Source organism: Ranitomeya variabilis, chromosome 2 (assembly GCF_051348905.1).
Source record: "Ranitomeya variabilis isolate aRanVar5 chromosome 2, aRanVar5.hap1, whole genome shotgun sequence".
Taxonomy (NCBI): Eukaryota; Metazoa; Chordata; class Amphibia; order Anura; family Dendrobatidae; genus Ranitomeya; species Ranitomeya variabilis.
This window is the reverse complement of record NC_135233.1, coordinates 575,509,760-575,524,603: the sequence shown is the minus strand read 5'-3', so window position 1 is coordinate 575,524,603 and position 14,844 is coordinate 575,509,760. Positions and strand designations below refer to the sequence as shown.

Below are 14,844 nucleotides of genomic sequence, written 5' to 3'. Positions count from 1 at the left end.
TACATACAGTAAACCTTCTCATACCCCCATTTTTTTGGCATATTCCACACTACTAATGTTAATAGTGTGTATGTGCAAAATTTGGCCGCTGTAGCTGCTGAAATAAAGGGTTAAATGGCGGAAAAAATTGGCGTGGGCTCCCGCGCAATTTTCTCCGCCAGAGTGGTAAAGCCAGTGACTGAGGGCAGATATTAATAGCCAGGAGAGGGTCCATGGTTATTGGCCCCCCCGTGGCTAAAAACATTTGCCCCCAGCCACCCCAGAAAAGGCACATCTGGAAGATGCGCCTATTCTGGCACTTGGCCACTCTCTTCCCACTCCCTGTAGCGGTGGGATATGGGGTAATGAAGGGTTAATGCCACCTTGCTATTGGAAGGTGACATTAAGCCAGATTAATAATGGAGAGGCGTCAATTATGACACCTATCCATTATTAATCCAATTGTTGGAAAGGGTTTAAAAACACACACACACATGATTTAAAAGTATTTTAATGAAATAAACACAGCGATTGTTGTAATAATTTATTGTTCTCGCAATCCATCAGGAACACCCTCGCTTGGAAAAAATAATAAACGCACAAGATACATACCCTCAGCTGAACCGTCACGTCCCACGAAGTAATCCATCTGAAGGGGTTAACTAATATTACAGGCAGGAGCCCTGCAAATGCAGCTGTGCTCCGTGCTTGTAATTCCCCAGCGAATGAATGAAATGTAGGTCATTGACCTACATTTCCTTCAGTCGCGGTGAGGCGCCCTCTGCTGGATGTTCTCATGAACTGCAGCCTGGGAACTTTTTCCCACGCTCCAGGTCATATGAGGACATCCACCAGGGGGCGCATCACCGCGACTGAAGGAAATGTAGGTCAATGACCTACATTTCATTCATTCGCTGGGGAATTACAAGCACGGAGCACAGCTGCATTTGCAGGGCTCCTGCCTGTAATATTAGTTAACCCCTTCAGATGGATTACTTCGTGGGACGTGACGGTTCAGCTGAGGGTATGTATCTTGTGCGTTTATTATTTTTTCCAAGCGAGGGTGTTCCTGATGGATTGCGAGAACAATAAATTATTACAACAATCGCTGTGTTTATTTCATTAAAATACTTTTAAATCATGTGTGTGTGTGTTTTTTAACCCTTTCCAACAATTGGATTAATAATGGATAGGTGTCATAATTGACGCCTCTCCATTATTAATCTGGCTTAATGTCACCTTACAATAGCAAGGTGGCATTAACCCTTCATTACCCCATATCCCACCGCTACAGGGAGTGGGAAGAGAGTGGCCAAGTGCCAGAATAGGCGCATCTTCCAGATGTGCCTTTTCTGGGGTGGCTGGGGGCAGATGTTTTTAGCCACGGGGGGGCCAATAACCATGGACCCTCTCCTGGCTATTAATATCTGCCCTCAGTCACTGGCTTTACCACTCTGGCGGAGAAAATTGCGCGGGAGCCCACGCCAATTTTTTCCGCAATTTAACCCTTTAATTTAACAGCTAGAGCCCCCAAATTGTGCACACAGACACTTGTTACATTAGTGAAGAGGAATATGTAATAAAAAAAGGGATATGAGATGGTTTACTGTATGTAAACCATGTCTCATATCATGTCGGGTTTGTGAAGGAGAAGGAAAAAGCCGGCAATTGAATTAGAGGCTTTTAAGCTATCTAGCGCTGCATTAAATATAAATATACATATATAGGTGTCTCACTGACATATATATATGTATATATACCTATTCTATGTGTATATATCTACTCTATTCTAACCTGTCAGTGTGATTTTACTGTACACCGCGCTGAATTACCGGCTTTTCAAAGGACACTGGTGCGTAATAATCGGACAGAACTCGCATGGTGCGAGTGCTGTGCGATTTTTTTCTCGCACCCATTGACTTGCATTGGCGAGTCTCGTCCGAGAATCGCAGCAATACGCAGCATGCTGCGATTTTTTTCTCAGCCGATCCAGATTTTTCTCAGTCCGATTTCGGCTGAGAAAAAAATCGCAAATGAAAAGCCACCTATTAAATAACATTGGTCAGAGTGCAATCCGATTTTTAATCGGATTGCACGCATCCGTTTTCCTCGCAAGTGGAAAGGGACCCTTAGCGTCTTTCCAGCAATTCAACCATAAAGGCAGGTTTCTCAGTCTCCTCTGGATAGTTCATTTTGAGATGTGTCTGCAACTTCATTTCTGTGTCTTGATTACCTTTCTAAGTATAGGTCATTAATATCTTAATCTTGGACAACTTTGTATTTTTCATAGACTTACACTTTTGTGTTTTTCTTGTAGGCTTTCCTGGATAGTTTTACTCAAGCATTGCACTATGAATATTCTTCCCAGGGCATATTTATACAGAGCCTGACTCCTGGCTTTGTGGTCACAAAGATGATAGGCTATGCTGAAATACTTAGGAAGAAGTCCTTGTTTATACCACTGGCGAGAGAGTATGCACGCAGCGCTGTAAGAACGATCGGAGTGTCACTGAGGACGACTGGATACTGGTCTCACTCCATCATGGTAAATATGATGAATGAGTCATAGGAACAAGGAACATAGAGGTATGAGTACAGTATAATAGTCATATTTTGCATACACATGAGTGACTCAGAATGAAGGGGGCCCAGGGCCGTTTTGCTGTGGGCTGGAACTGAGTACTCTGAGCCCTGAAACCCCTCTTATAAACCAGAGTCTGACAGGTGTAGTGGCTGTTGAGGAGTTTGCTCCTTAGGGCTCATTTCCACTTGCGAGGAAAACGGACGAGTGCAATCCGATAAAAAATCGGATTGCACTCGGACCAATGTTATTCAATAGGTGTCTTTTCATTTGCGATTTTTTTCTCAGCCGAAATCGGACTGAGAGAAAAATCGCAGCATGCTGCGATTTGCTGCGAGTCTCGGACGAGACTCGCCAATGCAAGTCAATGGGTGCGAGAAAAAAAACGCATGGAATACGGACCATCCGTATTCCGTCCGTTTTTTACGGATACATTACCATTCTGTGGCCTAGAACACTGTAAATGGTCCTGTAAATGACTGTATAAAAATAGTTGCAGAGAAAAAAAAAGGATTGCATACGGATGTCATGCGGATGTAAAACGGATGGTGCGATTAAAAATCGCATTGCACTTGCATAACACTCGCATGACAATCGCATGACAATCGCATACGCTACATCCGTTTTATAGGTCCAGATTACGGACCGTTTGTTCTCTTGCAAGTGGAAATGAGCCCTAACTCGTAGTTCAGGAGTACTTTCTACTTCCCCATTCATAGGATCGGGTCCAGCTGTAGCTTTAAACAAGACAGGTTCAGCTTTACTGTGCAATTTAGTTAGACATGACTGCAGCATACAGAATAAGACAGAGTCCCATTTTAGCGCTGTTCCCTTTGTTTCATGGCCTGTCAGTCTTCGTCTCCTTTTTGCCCGACTTGTCCATAGCCCAACTGTTCTTGCTGACCCTAGGGACCCTCCTTCTGGCACAACATCTTCCCTAAGGACCACATCCTTCCCTTTCTCTGCGACCCGGCCAACATCTTCCTCATAGGGGGACAGGGGTATGGCACTTAAAGGGCCACTGTCACCCCCTCCAGCCGTTATAAACTAAAAGAGCCACCTTGTGCAGCAGTAATGCTGCAGTCTAACAAGGTAGCTCTTTTAGTTTTTGATTCAGTTATTCCCTCAATAAAGCGTTTTAAAATTTGTACAAAATAACCTGTCCTTAGACCTGGAGGCGGTCCGAAGCTTCCTCTGTGAATCTCCCAACTGCCGTCACTCTTCTCTTCTGGGGATGTGGTCGCCGCCCCCTGCGCGCTGTTTCTTCTTAAATCCGGCGCCTGCGCTGTGCGTGCCTGCCTGGGGCAGGCGCTGTCTTCATTGTCCTTCATAGCTCAGATCCAGGGTGCCTGACTGCGCCTGTGCGGGCAGTGTGGCCACCCTGTTGCTGAATCCCCGCCCCGCACTGTGTTATTCATTATGCACAGTGCGGGGCTGGGGTTCCTGGGCATGCGCATTGCGCTGTTCAGACGCTCCCCCGGTCCCCCGCCTTCCAGCGTTGCCGTAATATACAGGTTTCCTTGCCAGCGTTTGGAAAGAAGCAGCCGCAAATAACAACGCTGGAAGGCGGGGGAGCTGGGGGAGCGTCTGAGCTGGGGGAGTGTCTGAACAGCGCAGTGCGCATGCCCAGGAACCCCAGCCCCGCACTGTGCATAATGAATAACACAGTGCGGGGCGGGGATTCAGCAACATGGTGGCCGCACTGCCCACACAGGCACAGTCAGGCACCCTGCATCTGACCTATGACGGACAATGAAGACTGCGCCTGTCCCAGGCAGGCACGCACAGCGCAGGCGCCGGATTTAAGAAGAAACAGCGCGCAGGAGGCGGCGACCACATCCCCAGAAGAGAAGAGTGACGGCCGTTGGGAGATTCACAGAGGAAGCTTCGGACCGCCTCCAGGTCTAAGGACAGGTTATTTTGTACAAATTTTAAAACGCTTTATTGAGGGAATAACTGAATCAAAAACTAAAAGAGCCACCTTGGTAGACTGCAGCATTACTGCTGCACAAGGTGGCTCTTTTAGTTTATAACGGCTGGAGGGGGTGACAGTGGCCCTTTAATACTTCTTCTGGACCTCAAGGCCAAGACTGCCCCAGCATCCAGACAAAACTTCTGCTATGAGGAAACTTGAACTGACAGCACCTGTTGAGTTCTGCTGCATCTACCTCTTCTTGCACCTGCTAAAACTGTCTTGTCTAGAATTACTGTTACTCCCTAGCACCTTACTAGACTTTCTCTCTTGACACTCCTACAGAACTCTCTCTCAGAACTCCCATTACCTGGCAATTTTTCTTATGAAAGCTCATCTAACCCCTCCCAAAATATGAGCTATATTCCGATTACTATTAACTACCTAATACCATGTGTAATGCAAGCTATATTCCTATACTTTGCGTGGTTCCCCTAGTGGACAGGCCTCCCGAATTCCCAGGGATGGCCTTAAGGCAAAGCCTAGAGGAGAATCAAACACAACAACGGCCATAGGAATTGAATAAAACCTTTTTATCACACATGAAAACAAGCATCATATAACCCCTTGTCGCCACGGCATCTTCATCGACCCTACCATCCACGTATACCAGGATAGATCTATACATGCTCCACTGTTTCTCTTGTATCTTCCATAAAGTTGCTTGAAGGGTCACTGTTCCTTAGGACGTCAAGCGTAGTGCTTCCTTTCCCAATTTTATGAGGTTAAAATATGCTCTTAACACTTTATTCTTAAAGTGGTTTAAAGGACACCTGTCAATGCTATTTATCTGCAGATATAGAGTAAACCTGCAGGTAAATAACATTAAAGGGAACTGGTCACCCCCAAAATCGATGGTGAGGTAAGCTCACCGTCATCAGGGGCTTATCTACAGCATTCTGTAATGCTGTAGATAAGCCCCCGATGTTACCTGAAAGAGGAGAAAAAGAGGTTATAATATACTCTCCTGGGCAGTCCCGCTGCGGTCCGTGGTCAAATGAGTGTCTCAGGTCCACTCCGGCGCCTCCTATCTTCATTCCATGACGTCCTCTTCTGGTCTCCGTGCCGCGGCTTCGGCGCAGGCGTGCTTTGTCTGCCCTGTTGAGGACAGAGCAAAGTACTGCAGTGCGCAGGCGCCGGTAAGGTCAGAAAGGCCCGGCGCCTGCGCACTGCAGTACTTTGCTCTGCCCTCAACAGGGCAGACAAAGTACGCCTGCGCCGAAGCAGCGGCGTGAGTGCAGCGCCCCAGAGTCCTGGTCGTTGGAGTAATGTCGCTCTTCCACCAGGGGGAGTGATATTAAGTCTGATGGTACTAAAGGAGTTCACCTTGCCAGGTATCACAGTCACACACTACACTTCACACTCCAGTCCACCAGGGGGAGCAAAGGTACTATCTACTAGGCCACTCCTCACACACGGGTAAAACTGGTGGGTTGGATAGGAAGTGAGTCAGAAGCTGCCTGGGTTAGACCCAGAGAGGACCTGTCAGGCAGACAGGGGGAGAAGGAGGAACATCTGAGCTGCAGACAGAGGGTCCCTGTCAGGGGTGGGATCCTGACAGAGGCCAAGCCCAAGATAGAATGTTACGGAGCTGCGCTTGCACTTCATTGCGGCAGCATCCTAGGAAGGGACACGAAGTGAAGTGTGTTGTGGAGAGTGAGAGGCGAGGTCACAGCACAAGGAGATAATACCGGGAGGAGTTCTGCCCCAAGATCGGCAGCCTCCTTCTGAGGCGCGTAGCCGGTGGCCAGAACACCGAGGTAGTAATAGGCTCTACCCATTGCTTCAGAGACCGGCAGGACAGTTGATTCCAAGTTGGCTGCCCGACCTTAATACCTATGAAGGCAAATAGTGGGAGAGGGGCGTCTCTAGGGTCCCTATAAAATAGCTCCAGGCCTACCCCGTCATACAGGTTGTCCTATCCATATCATCTGGGTGACAGAGAGAGAGAAACCATCAGAAACATCCACAAACGTTGTGAGGACTATCCCGTGGTGCTCAGCAGGGAGGTACTACAACACACAGGCGCTAGTAGGAAGGCTACCGATTTCCACCTGGACAAGGGAACTCTGGATGTGCCTTCAGACCGGCCGGACTCTGCTTGCCCTGTGAACGGTACTCTGGACTGTGGACTCTGAAGTCTTCAGTAAAAGGTAAAGAGACTGCAACCTTTGTGTCCCCGTTATTCATTGCGCCTTACGACGTCCATCATCACCACCTACACATAGGGAAGCCCTGGGGACATACTTCACCTGTGGGAAAGGTATACCATCTAGCTGCCATTCAATCACCCCAGCGGACCCCTAGCAGCGTCGGTCACCCTGACCGAATACCACAGGTGTCGTCACGAACACCAGACAAACTTCACCTTTAATTGGATGCCCCTCAGAAGGGCCACGGACCGAGTCGGGCCACCGTGACATCCCCAGAACCGAGAGAGATAGACCCGGTACCGAGTACCCCATTGCCCTTACACGTGGGGGCGCTCCATGAAGACCAGAAGAGGACGTCATGGAATGAAGATGGGACGCGCTGTACCGGACCTGAGACGCCCATCGGAGCGGGACCGCCCCTGGGTAAGAATAATCTAACGTCTTTTTCTCCTCTTTCAGGTAACATCGGCGGCTTATCTGCAGCATTACAGAATGCTGTAGATAAGCCCCTGATGCCGGTGAGCTTACCTCACCATCGATTTTGGGGGTGACAGGTTCGCTTTAATTCCATGCTCACATGTTCAGTATTTGGTTAGTATTTTACATGAGTATTTAGAATCCAAAATCAGTAGTGGAACAATCAGAGGAAAGGTATAATAAAAACACATTACCACTTTTGCATTTATCACCCACTCCTGATTTTGGCTTACAAATACTTACAGTGGTTATGGAAAGTATTCAGACCCCTTTACATTTTTCACTCTTTGTTTCATTGCAGCCATTTAGTAAATTCAAAAAAAGTTCATTATTTTTCATTAATGTACACTCTGCACCCCACCTTGACTGAAAAAAACAGAAATGTAGAAATGTTTGCAAATTTATTGAAAAAGAAAACCTGAAATATCACATGGTCATAAGTATTCAGACTCTTTGCTCACACTCATATTTAAGTCACATGCTGTCCATTTCCTTGTGATCCTCCTTGAGATGGTTCTACTCCTTCATTGGAGTCCAGCTGTGTTTAATTAAACAGATAGGAGTTGATGTGGAAAGGCACACACCTTTCTATATAAGGCCACGTTCACACTTTGCGGCGTCCCCCTGCGGGTTCTCCCGCAGCGGAATTGATAAATCTGCAGGGCAAAACCGCTGCGGTTATCCCTGCAGATTTATCGCGGTTTGTTCCGCGGTTTCCGCTGTGGGATTACTCCTATACTATTGATGCTGCATATGCAGCAATATGCAGCATCAATAGTAATGTTAAAAATAATAAAAATTGGTTATACTCACCCTCCGATGTCCGGATCTCCTCGGCGCTGCACGCGGCGCTCCGGTTCCAAAGATGCTGTGCCGAGAAGGACCTTCGTGACGTCACGGTCATGTCACCGCGGCGTCATCACGGTCATGTGACCGCGACGTCACCGCAGGTCCTGTTCGCACAGCAACTGAGACCGGGCGGCCGCGTGCAGCGCTGAGAGGTGAGTATAACATGATTTTTTATTTTTATTCTTTTTTTTTTACACTATTTATGCTTCCCAGGGCCTGGAGGAGAGTCTCCTCTCCTCCACCCCGGGTAGCAACCGCACATTAGCCGCTTACTTCCCGCAACGTGGGCACAGCCCCATGCGGGAAGTAAGCGGTTCAATGCTTTCCTATGGGTGCAGAATCGCTGCGATTCTGCACAAAGAAGTGACATGCTGCGGGTTTTAAACCGCTGCGTTTCTGCGCGGATTTTCCCGCAGCATGTGCACTGCGGTTTGCGGTTTCCATAGGGTTTACATGTTAATGTAAACGCTATGGAAACTGCTGCGGACCCGCAGTATCAAAATCGCCGCGGATCCGCGGGAAAAACCGCTAAGTGTGAACGTGGCCTAAGACTTCACAGCTCACAGTGCATATCAGACCAAATGAGAATCATGAGGTCAAAGGAACTGGCCAAGGAGCTCAGCGACAGAATTGTGGCAAGGCACAGATCTGGCCAAGGTTACAAAAGAATTTCTGCAGTACTCAAGGTTCTTAAGAGCACAGTGGCCTCCAAAATCCTTAAGGGCTGTCCCACACGTCCAGATAATTCCGGTACCGGAATAATCGGTACCGGAGTTATCCGTGTCCGTGTGCCTGGGAACTCACGGAGGCCATACGTGAGGCACACGTGTGCCGCCCGTATGGCGAGTGGGTACCACACGGAGCGTGTGGTACCCACTCTGTATGGTGCTGAAGCTGCGATTCATATCCTCTCTGCAGTAGCGTTTGCTGCAGAGAAAATATGAAGAATAGTGTTAAAAATAAAGATTTAGGTGTCCACCGCCCCCCCCACCCCCTGTGCGCCCCCCCGCTGGTCAGAAAATACTTACCCGGGTCCCCCGTCGGCTGTCGCTCCTTCCTGGTCTGGCCGCGGCTTCTCCTGCATGCGGTCACGTGGGCCCGATCATTTACAGTCATGAATATGTGGCTCCACCTCCCATAGGGGCGGAGCCGACTATTCATGATTGTAAATGATCGGCCCCACGTGACCGCATACAGTAGGAGGCGCGGCCAGACCAGGAAGGAGCGAGGGAGCGGGTAAGTATTTTCTGACCAGCGGGGGGGCGCACAGGGGGTGGGGGGGCGGCGGACACCTAAATCTTTATTTTTAACACTATTCTTCATATTTTCTCTATAGCAAACGCTGCTACAGGGAAGATATGAATACCGGCTTCAGCACCATGTGGGGGGGACAGCGCTTACTGTAGCGCTGTCTCCGGCACGCACACGGACCCCAGACGGAGAATGTCCGTGTGAGGTCCGTGTTTTACGCGGACCCATTGACTCTATTGGGTCCGTGTAAAATGTGCGCTCCCACGAACACTGACATGTCTCCGTGTTTGGCACACGGAGACACAGTCCGCAAAAAATCAATGACATCTGAACAGATGCATTGATTTTTATGGGTCTACGTGTGTCAGTGTCTCCGGTACGTGAGGAAACTGTCACCTCACGTACCGGAGCCACTGACGTGTGAAACCGGCCTAAATGGAAGAAGTTTGGGACCACCAGAAGTCTTCCGAGACCTGGCCCTCCAGCCAAACAGAGCAATCGTGGGAGAAGAGCCTTGGTGAGAAAGGTAAAGAAGAACCCCAAGATCACTGCGGCTAAGCTCCAGTGATGCAGTAGGGAGATGGTAGAAAGTTCCACAAAGTCAACTATCACTGCAGCCCTCCACCACTAGGGCCTCTATGGCAGAGTGGCCCAACGGAAGCCTCTCCTCAGTGCAAGACATATTAAGGCCTGTATAGAGTTTGCTCAAAAACACATGAAGGTCTCCCAGACTATGAGAAATAAGATTCTCTGGTCTGATGAGACAGAGATATCCTGGATGAAAACCTCTTCCAGAGTGCTCTGGAGCTCAGACTTGGTCAAAGGTTCACCTTCCAATAAGACACTCCTACACTAAAAAAAACTCCAATTTTTTTCCTGTTCAAAAAATCAAAAAAACTACAGGCTAAAGAATTTTTTGAATTGCAATTCAAATCTTGTAGTTTACATCATAAAATGCTTGGATTGCAAATTATTATATGTGGGATCACCATCAGGAGGCTCAAAGATAGGTTTAGAGAGCATTTATACGTCATCCTTCAACCCACAACTCGTCATGTTTCAAATGCATCTAACCATTTCATTAATGCTCATAATAGACAGACAACGCATCTCAAAGTTTTTGCAATAGAACAGGTACATAGGAATGTTCGCGGTGGAGACAGAGAGAAAAAAACTGCGAGATAGGGAGGCTTTCTGGATCTACCTATTAAATACTAGAGTGCCCTCAGGCTTAAATTTAAAAAAAGGAAATCATGTTGCACTGTTAGTATAAATGTTTTATTTTTGTTTCATCTGTATTTTTGTTTAATTTATCATGTAATTTTTCACTTATGTTTTTTATAAATTGTGTCTACGTTTCCTGCATTGAAGCTTATAGATTTTTTTTAATTTAAGTTGCAAAACAAATTTGGAGAAGCGCAAACAAAAGCATTTTGCTTCTGTAACCATGTTCTGAGATCCTTAATCCAGAATGCTGTAGATAAACCCCTGACGGCGGTGGACTTAAGGCCCCGTCACACACAGCGACGCTGCAGCGATACAGACAACGATGCTGATCGCTGCAGCGTCGCTGTTTTGTCGCTGTGTGGTCGCTGGGGAGCTGTCACACAGACAGCTCTCTCCAGCGACCAACGATCAGGGGAACGACTTCGGCATCGTTGAAACTGTCTTCAACGATGCCGAAGTCCCCCTGCAGCACCCGGGTAACCAGGGTAAACATCGGGTTACTAAGCGCAGGGCCGCGCTTAGTAACCCGATGTTTACCCTGGTTACCAAAAAAAACAAACAGTACATACTCACCATCTGATGTCCGTCAGGTCCCTTGCCGTCTGCTTCCTGCTCTGACTGAGTGCCGCCGTACAGTGAGAGCAGAGCGCAGCGGTGACGACACTGCTGTGCTCTGCACTCACTGTACGGCCGGATCTCAGTCAGAGCAGGAAGCAGACGGCAAGGGACCTGACGGACATCAGATGGTGAGTATGTACTGTTTGTTTTTTTTTACATTTACGCTGGTAACCAGGGTAAACATCAAGTTACTAAGCGCGGCCCTGCGCTTAGTAACCCGATGTTTACCCTGGTTACCAGTGAAGACATCGCTGGATCGGTGTCACACACACCGATTCAGCGATGTCAGCGGGACCTCAACGACCAAAAAAAGGTCCAGGCCATTCCGACACGACCAGCGATCTCGCAGCAGGGGCCTGGTCGCTGGTACGTGTCACACATAGCGAGATCGCTACTGAGGTCGCTGTTGCGTCACAAAACTTGTGACTCAGCAGCGATCTCGCTAGTGATCTCGCTATGTGTGACGGGGCCTTTAGCTTGTAGGCAAACATTGGGGTGACAGATTCCCTTTAAACTATTTTTTTACAAAGTTGTGGTGACTGAAAAAGACAAATTGGGGGGTTTTGATTTTTTTTCTCTTTGCAGTGTTAGCCAATCAGGTTGATTAATTTTACATATTAATGGATTTGACTTTTACAGTCACAGCGATACCACATATGTGTATGTTTGAATAAAAAAAAAAAATCTTTATTTTTAATAGTAAAAGTGAGATGATTCGATTTTTTTAGTTTTTTTTTTTCAATTTGTTATTAATCCCTTAGTGACCCTTAGTAATCACTTAATGACCTAGTCAATTTTTACAATTCTGACCGCTGTCACTTTATGAGGTTATAGCTCTAAAACGTTTCAACTTATCCCACTGATTCTGAGATTGTTTTTTCGTGACATATTGTAAATAATGTTAGTGGTAAAAATTTATTCGATATAACTTCCTTTTATTTATGAAAAAAACTGAAATTTGGCAAAAATTTGGAAAATTTTGCAATTTTCAAATTGTAATTTTTGTACCCTTAAATCAGAGAGTTATGTCATATCTAGTGTTGAGCATTCCGATACCGCAAGTATCGGGTATCGGCCGATACTTGCGGTATCGGAATTCCGATACCGAGATCCGATACTTTTGTGGTATCGGGAATCGGTATCGGGATTAATATCAATGTGTAAAAGAAAGAATTAAAATAAAAAATAGGGATATACTCACCTCTCCGGCGGCCCCTGGACTTTACCGCCGTAACCGGGAGCCGTTGTACCTAAGAATGCGCGCTTGAAGGGCCTTAGATGACGTCACGGGGCTCTGATTGGTCCGTAGCGGTCGCGTGACCGCTACGCGACCAATCACAAAGCCGTGACGTCACCTTAAGGTCTTTCAAGCGCTTGAAAGACCTTAGGTGACGTCACGGCTTTGTGATTGGTCGCGTAGCGGTCACGCGACCGCTACGCGACCAATCAGAAGCTGCGGACGTCTTCTAAGGTATTTCAAGCGCTTGAAAGACCTTAGGTGACGTCACGGCTTTGTGATTGGTCGCGTAGCGGTCACGTGACCGCTACGGACCAATCAGAGCGCCGTGACGTCATCTAAGGCCCTTCAAGCGCGCATTCTTAGGTACAACGGCTCCCGGTTACGGCGGTAAAGTCCAGGGGCCGCCGGAGAGGTGAGTATATCCCTATTTTTTATTTTAATTCTTTCTTTTACACATTGATATGGATCCCAGGGCCTGAAGGAGAGTTTCCTCTCCTTCAGACCCTGGGAACCATACAGGATACCGTCCGATACTTGGTGTCCCATTGACTTGTATTAGTATCGGGTATCGGTATCGGATTAGATCCGATACTTTGCCGGTATCGGCCGATACTTTCCGATACCGATACTTTCAAGTATCGGTCGGTATCGCTCAACACTAGTGTTGAGCATTCCGATGCTGCAAGTATCGGGTATCGGCCGATACTTGCTGTATCGGAATTCCGATACCGGGATTCCGATACTCTTGTGGTATCGGATATCGGGTATCGCAACAACATTAATGTTAAAATGTGTAAAAGAGAGAATTAAAATAAAAAATATCGCTATCCTCACCTCTCCGACGCAGCCGGGACTTCAGCGAGGGAACCGGCAGCGTTGTTTGTTTAAAATTCGCGCTATTACTTGGTTACGTGAATTCCCGGCTTGTGATTGGTCAGGTCGGCCATGTTGCCGGGACGCGGACCAATCACAGCAAGCCGTGACGAAATTACGTCACGGCTTGCTGTGATTGGTCCGCGTCCCGGCAATATGGCCGCCCTGACCAATCACAAGCCGTGACGTCACGGGAGGCTGGACACGCGCCCATTTTAAAATGAGCGCGTCCAGCCTCCCGGCTTGTGATTGGTTGACCGCGGCGCAACCAATCACAAGCCGTGACGTCACGGGAGGCTGGACACGCGCCCATTTTAAAATGAGCGCGTGTCCAGCCTCCCGTGACGTCACGGCTTGTGATTGGTCAGGGCGGCCATATTGCCGGGACGCGGACCAATCACAGCAAGCCGTGACGTAATTTCGTCACGGCTTGCTGTGATTGGTCCGCGTCCCGGCAACATGGCCGACCTGACCAATCACAAGCCGGGAATTCACGTAACCAAGTAATAGCGCGAATTTTAAACAAACAACGCTGCCGGTTCCCTCGCTGAAGTCCCGGCTGCGTCGGACAGGTGAGTATAGCGATATTTTTTATTTTAATTCTTTCTTTTACACATTTATATGGTTCCCAGGGCCTGAAGGAGAGTTTCCTCTCCTTCAGACCCTGGGAACCATCAGGAATACCGTCCGATACATGAGTCCCATTGACTTGCATTGGGATCGGGTATCGGTATCGGATTGGATTCCGATACTGTGACGGTATCGGCCGATACTTTCCGATACCGATACTTTCCGATATCGGAAAGTATCGCTCAACACTACTCAACACTAGTCATATCACATAGTTAATAAATAACATTTCCCACATGTCAACTTTACATAAGCACAATTTTGGAAGCAGATTTTTTCGTTAGGATGTTATAAGGGTTAAAATTTGACCAGCAATTTCTCATTTTTCCAAAAAAGTTTACAAAACCATTTTTTTAGGGACCGCCTCACATTTGAAGTGAGTTTGTGGGGATCAATATAACAGAAAATACCCAAAAGTGACACGATTCTAAAAACTGCACCCCTCAAGGTGCGCAAAACTACATTCAAGAAGTTTATTAACCCTTCAGGTGGTCATAGCAGATCATGGTCACCCTGTGTTTACATCGCAGAAGGGGGGGTGCTTTAACCCCTTTCTACCATTGGACTTACTATTCCATCCATGTGGGGTGGGCACTACTTCCCAAGGACAGAATAGTACTTCCAGAGCAATCAGCCGCGCTCGCCCCGTGAGCCGATCGCGGCTGGGTGTCAGCTGACTATCGCAGCTGACATCCGGCACTATGTGCCAGGAGCGGTCACGGACTGCCCCTGGCACATTAATAACCCCCGGCACACTGCGATCAAATTTGATCGCAGTGTTCTGACGGTATAGGGAAGCATCGCACAGGGAGGGGGCTCCCTGCGTGCTTCCCTGAGACCCTCAGAGCAACGCGATGTGATCGCGTTGCTGCGAGGGTCTCTTACCTCCTCCTCCCTGCAGGCCCGGATCCAAAATGGCTGCGGGGCTGCATCCGGGTCCTGCAGGGAGGTGGCTTACCAGCGTCTGCTCAGAGCAGGCGCCGGGAAGCCTCAC

General features: G+C 47.9%; 1 protein-coding gene across 3 annotated transcripts in view; it reads left to right on the top strand.

The window, feature by feature from the left end:
• Positions 1-14,844, top strand: part of LOC143807078 (hydroxysteroid dehydrogenase-like protein 1) — a 72,148-nt gene that overhangs the window by 24,674 nt on the left and 32,630 nt on the right. For 2 of the 3 annotated variants that reach the window (XM_077288274.1, XM_077288275.1), the window contains exon 4: positions 2,297-2,524. In XM_077288274.1, coding sequence (XP_077144389.1) covers positions 2,297-2,524 — 228 coding nt within the window. Of the gene's footprint in view, positions 1-2,296; positions 2,566-14,844 lie in introns of all 3 variants that reach the window. The other variant, XM_077288276.1, reaches the window with a different exon arrangement.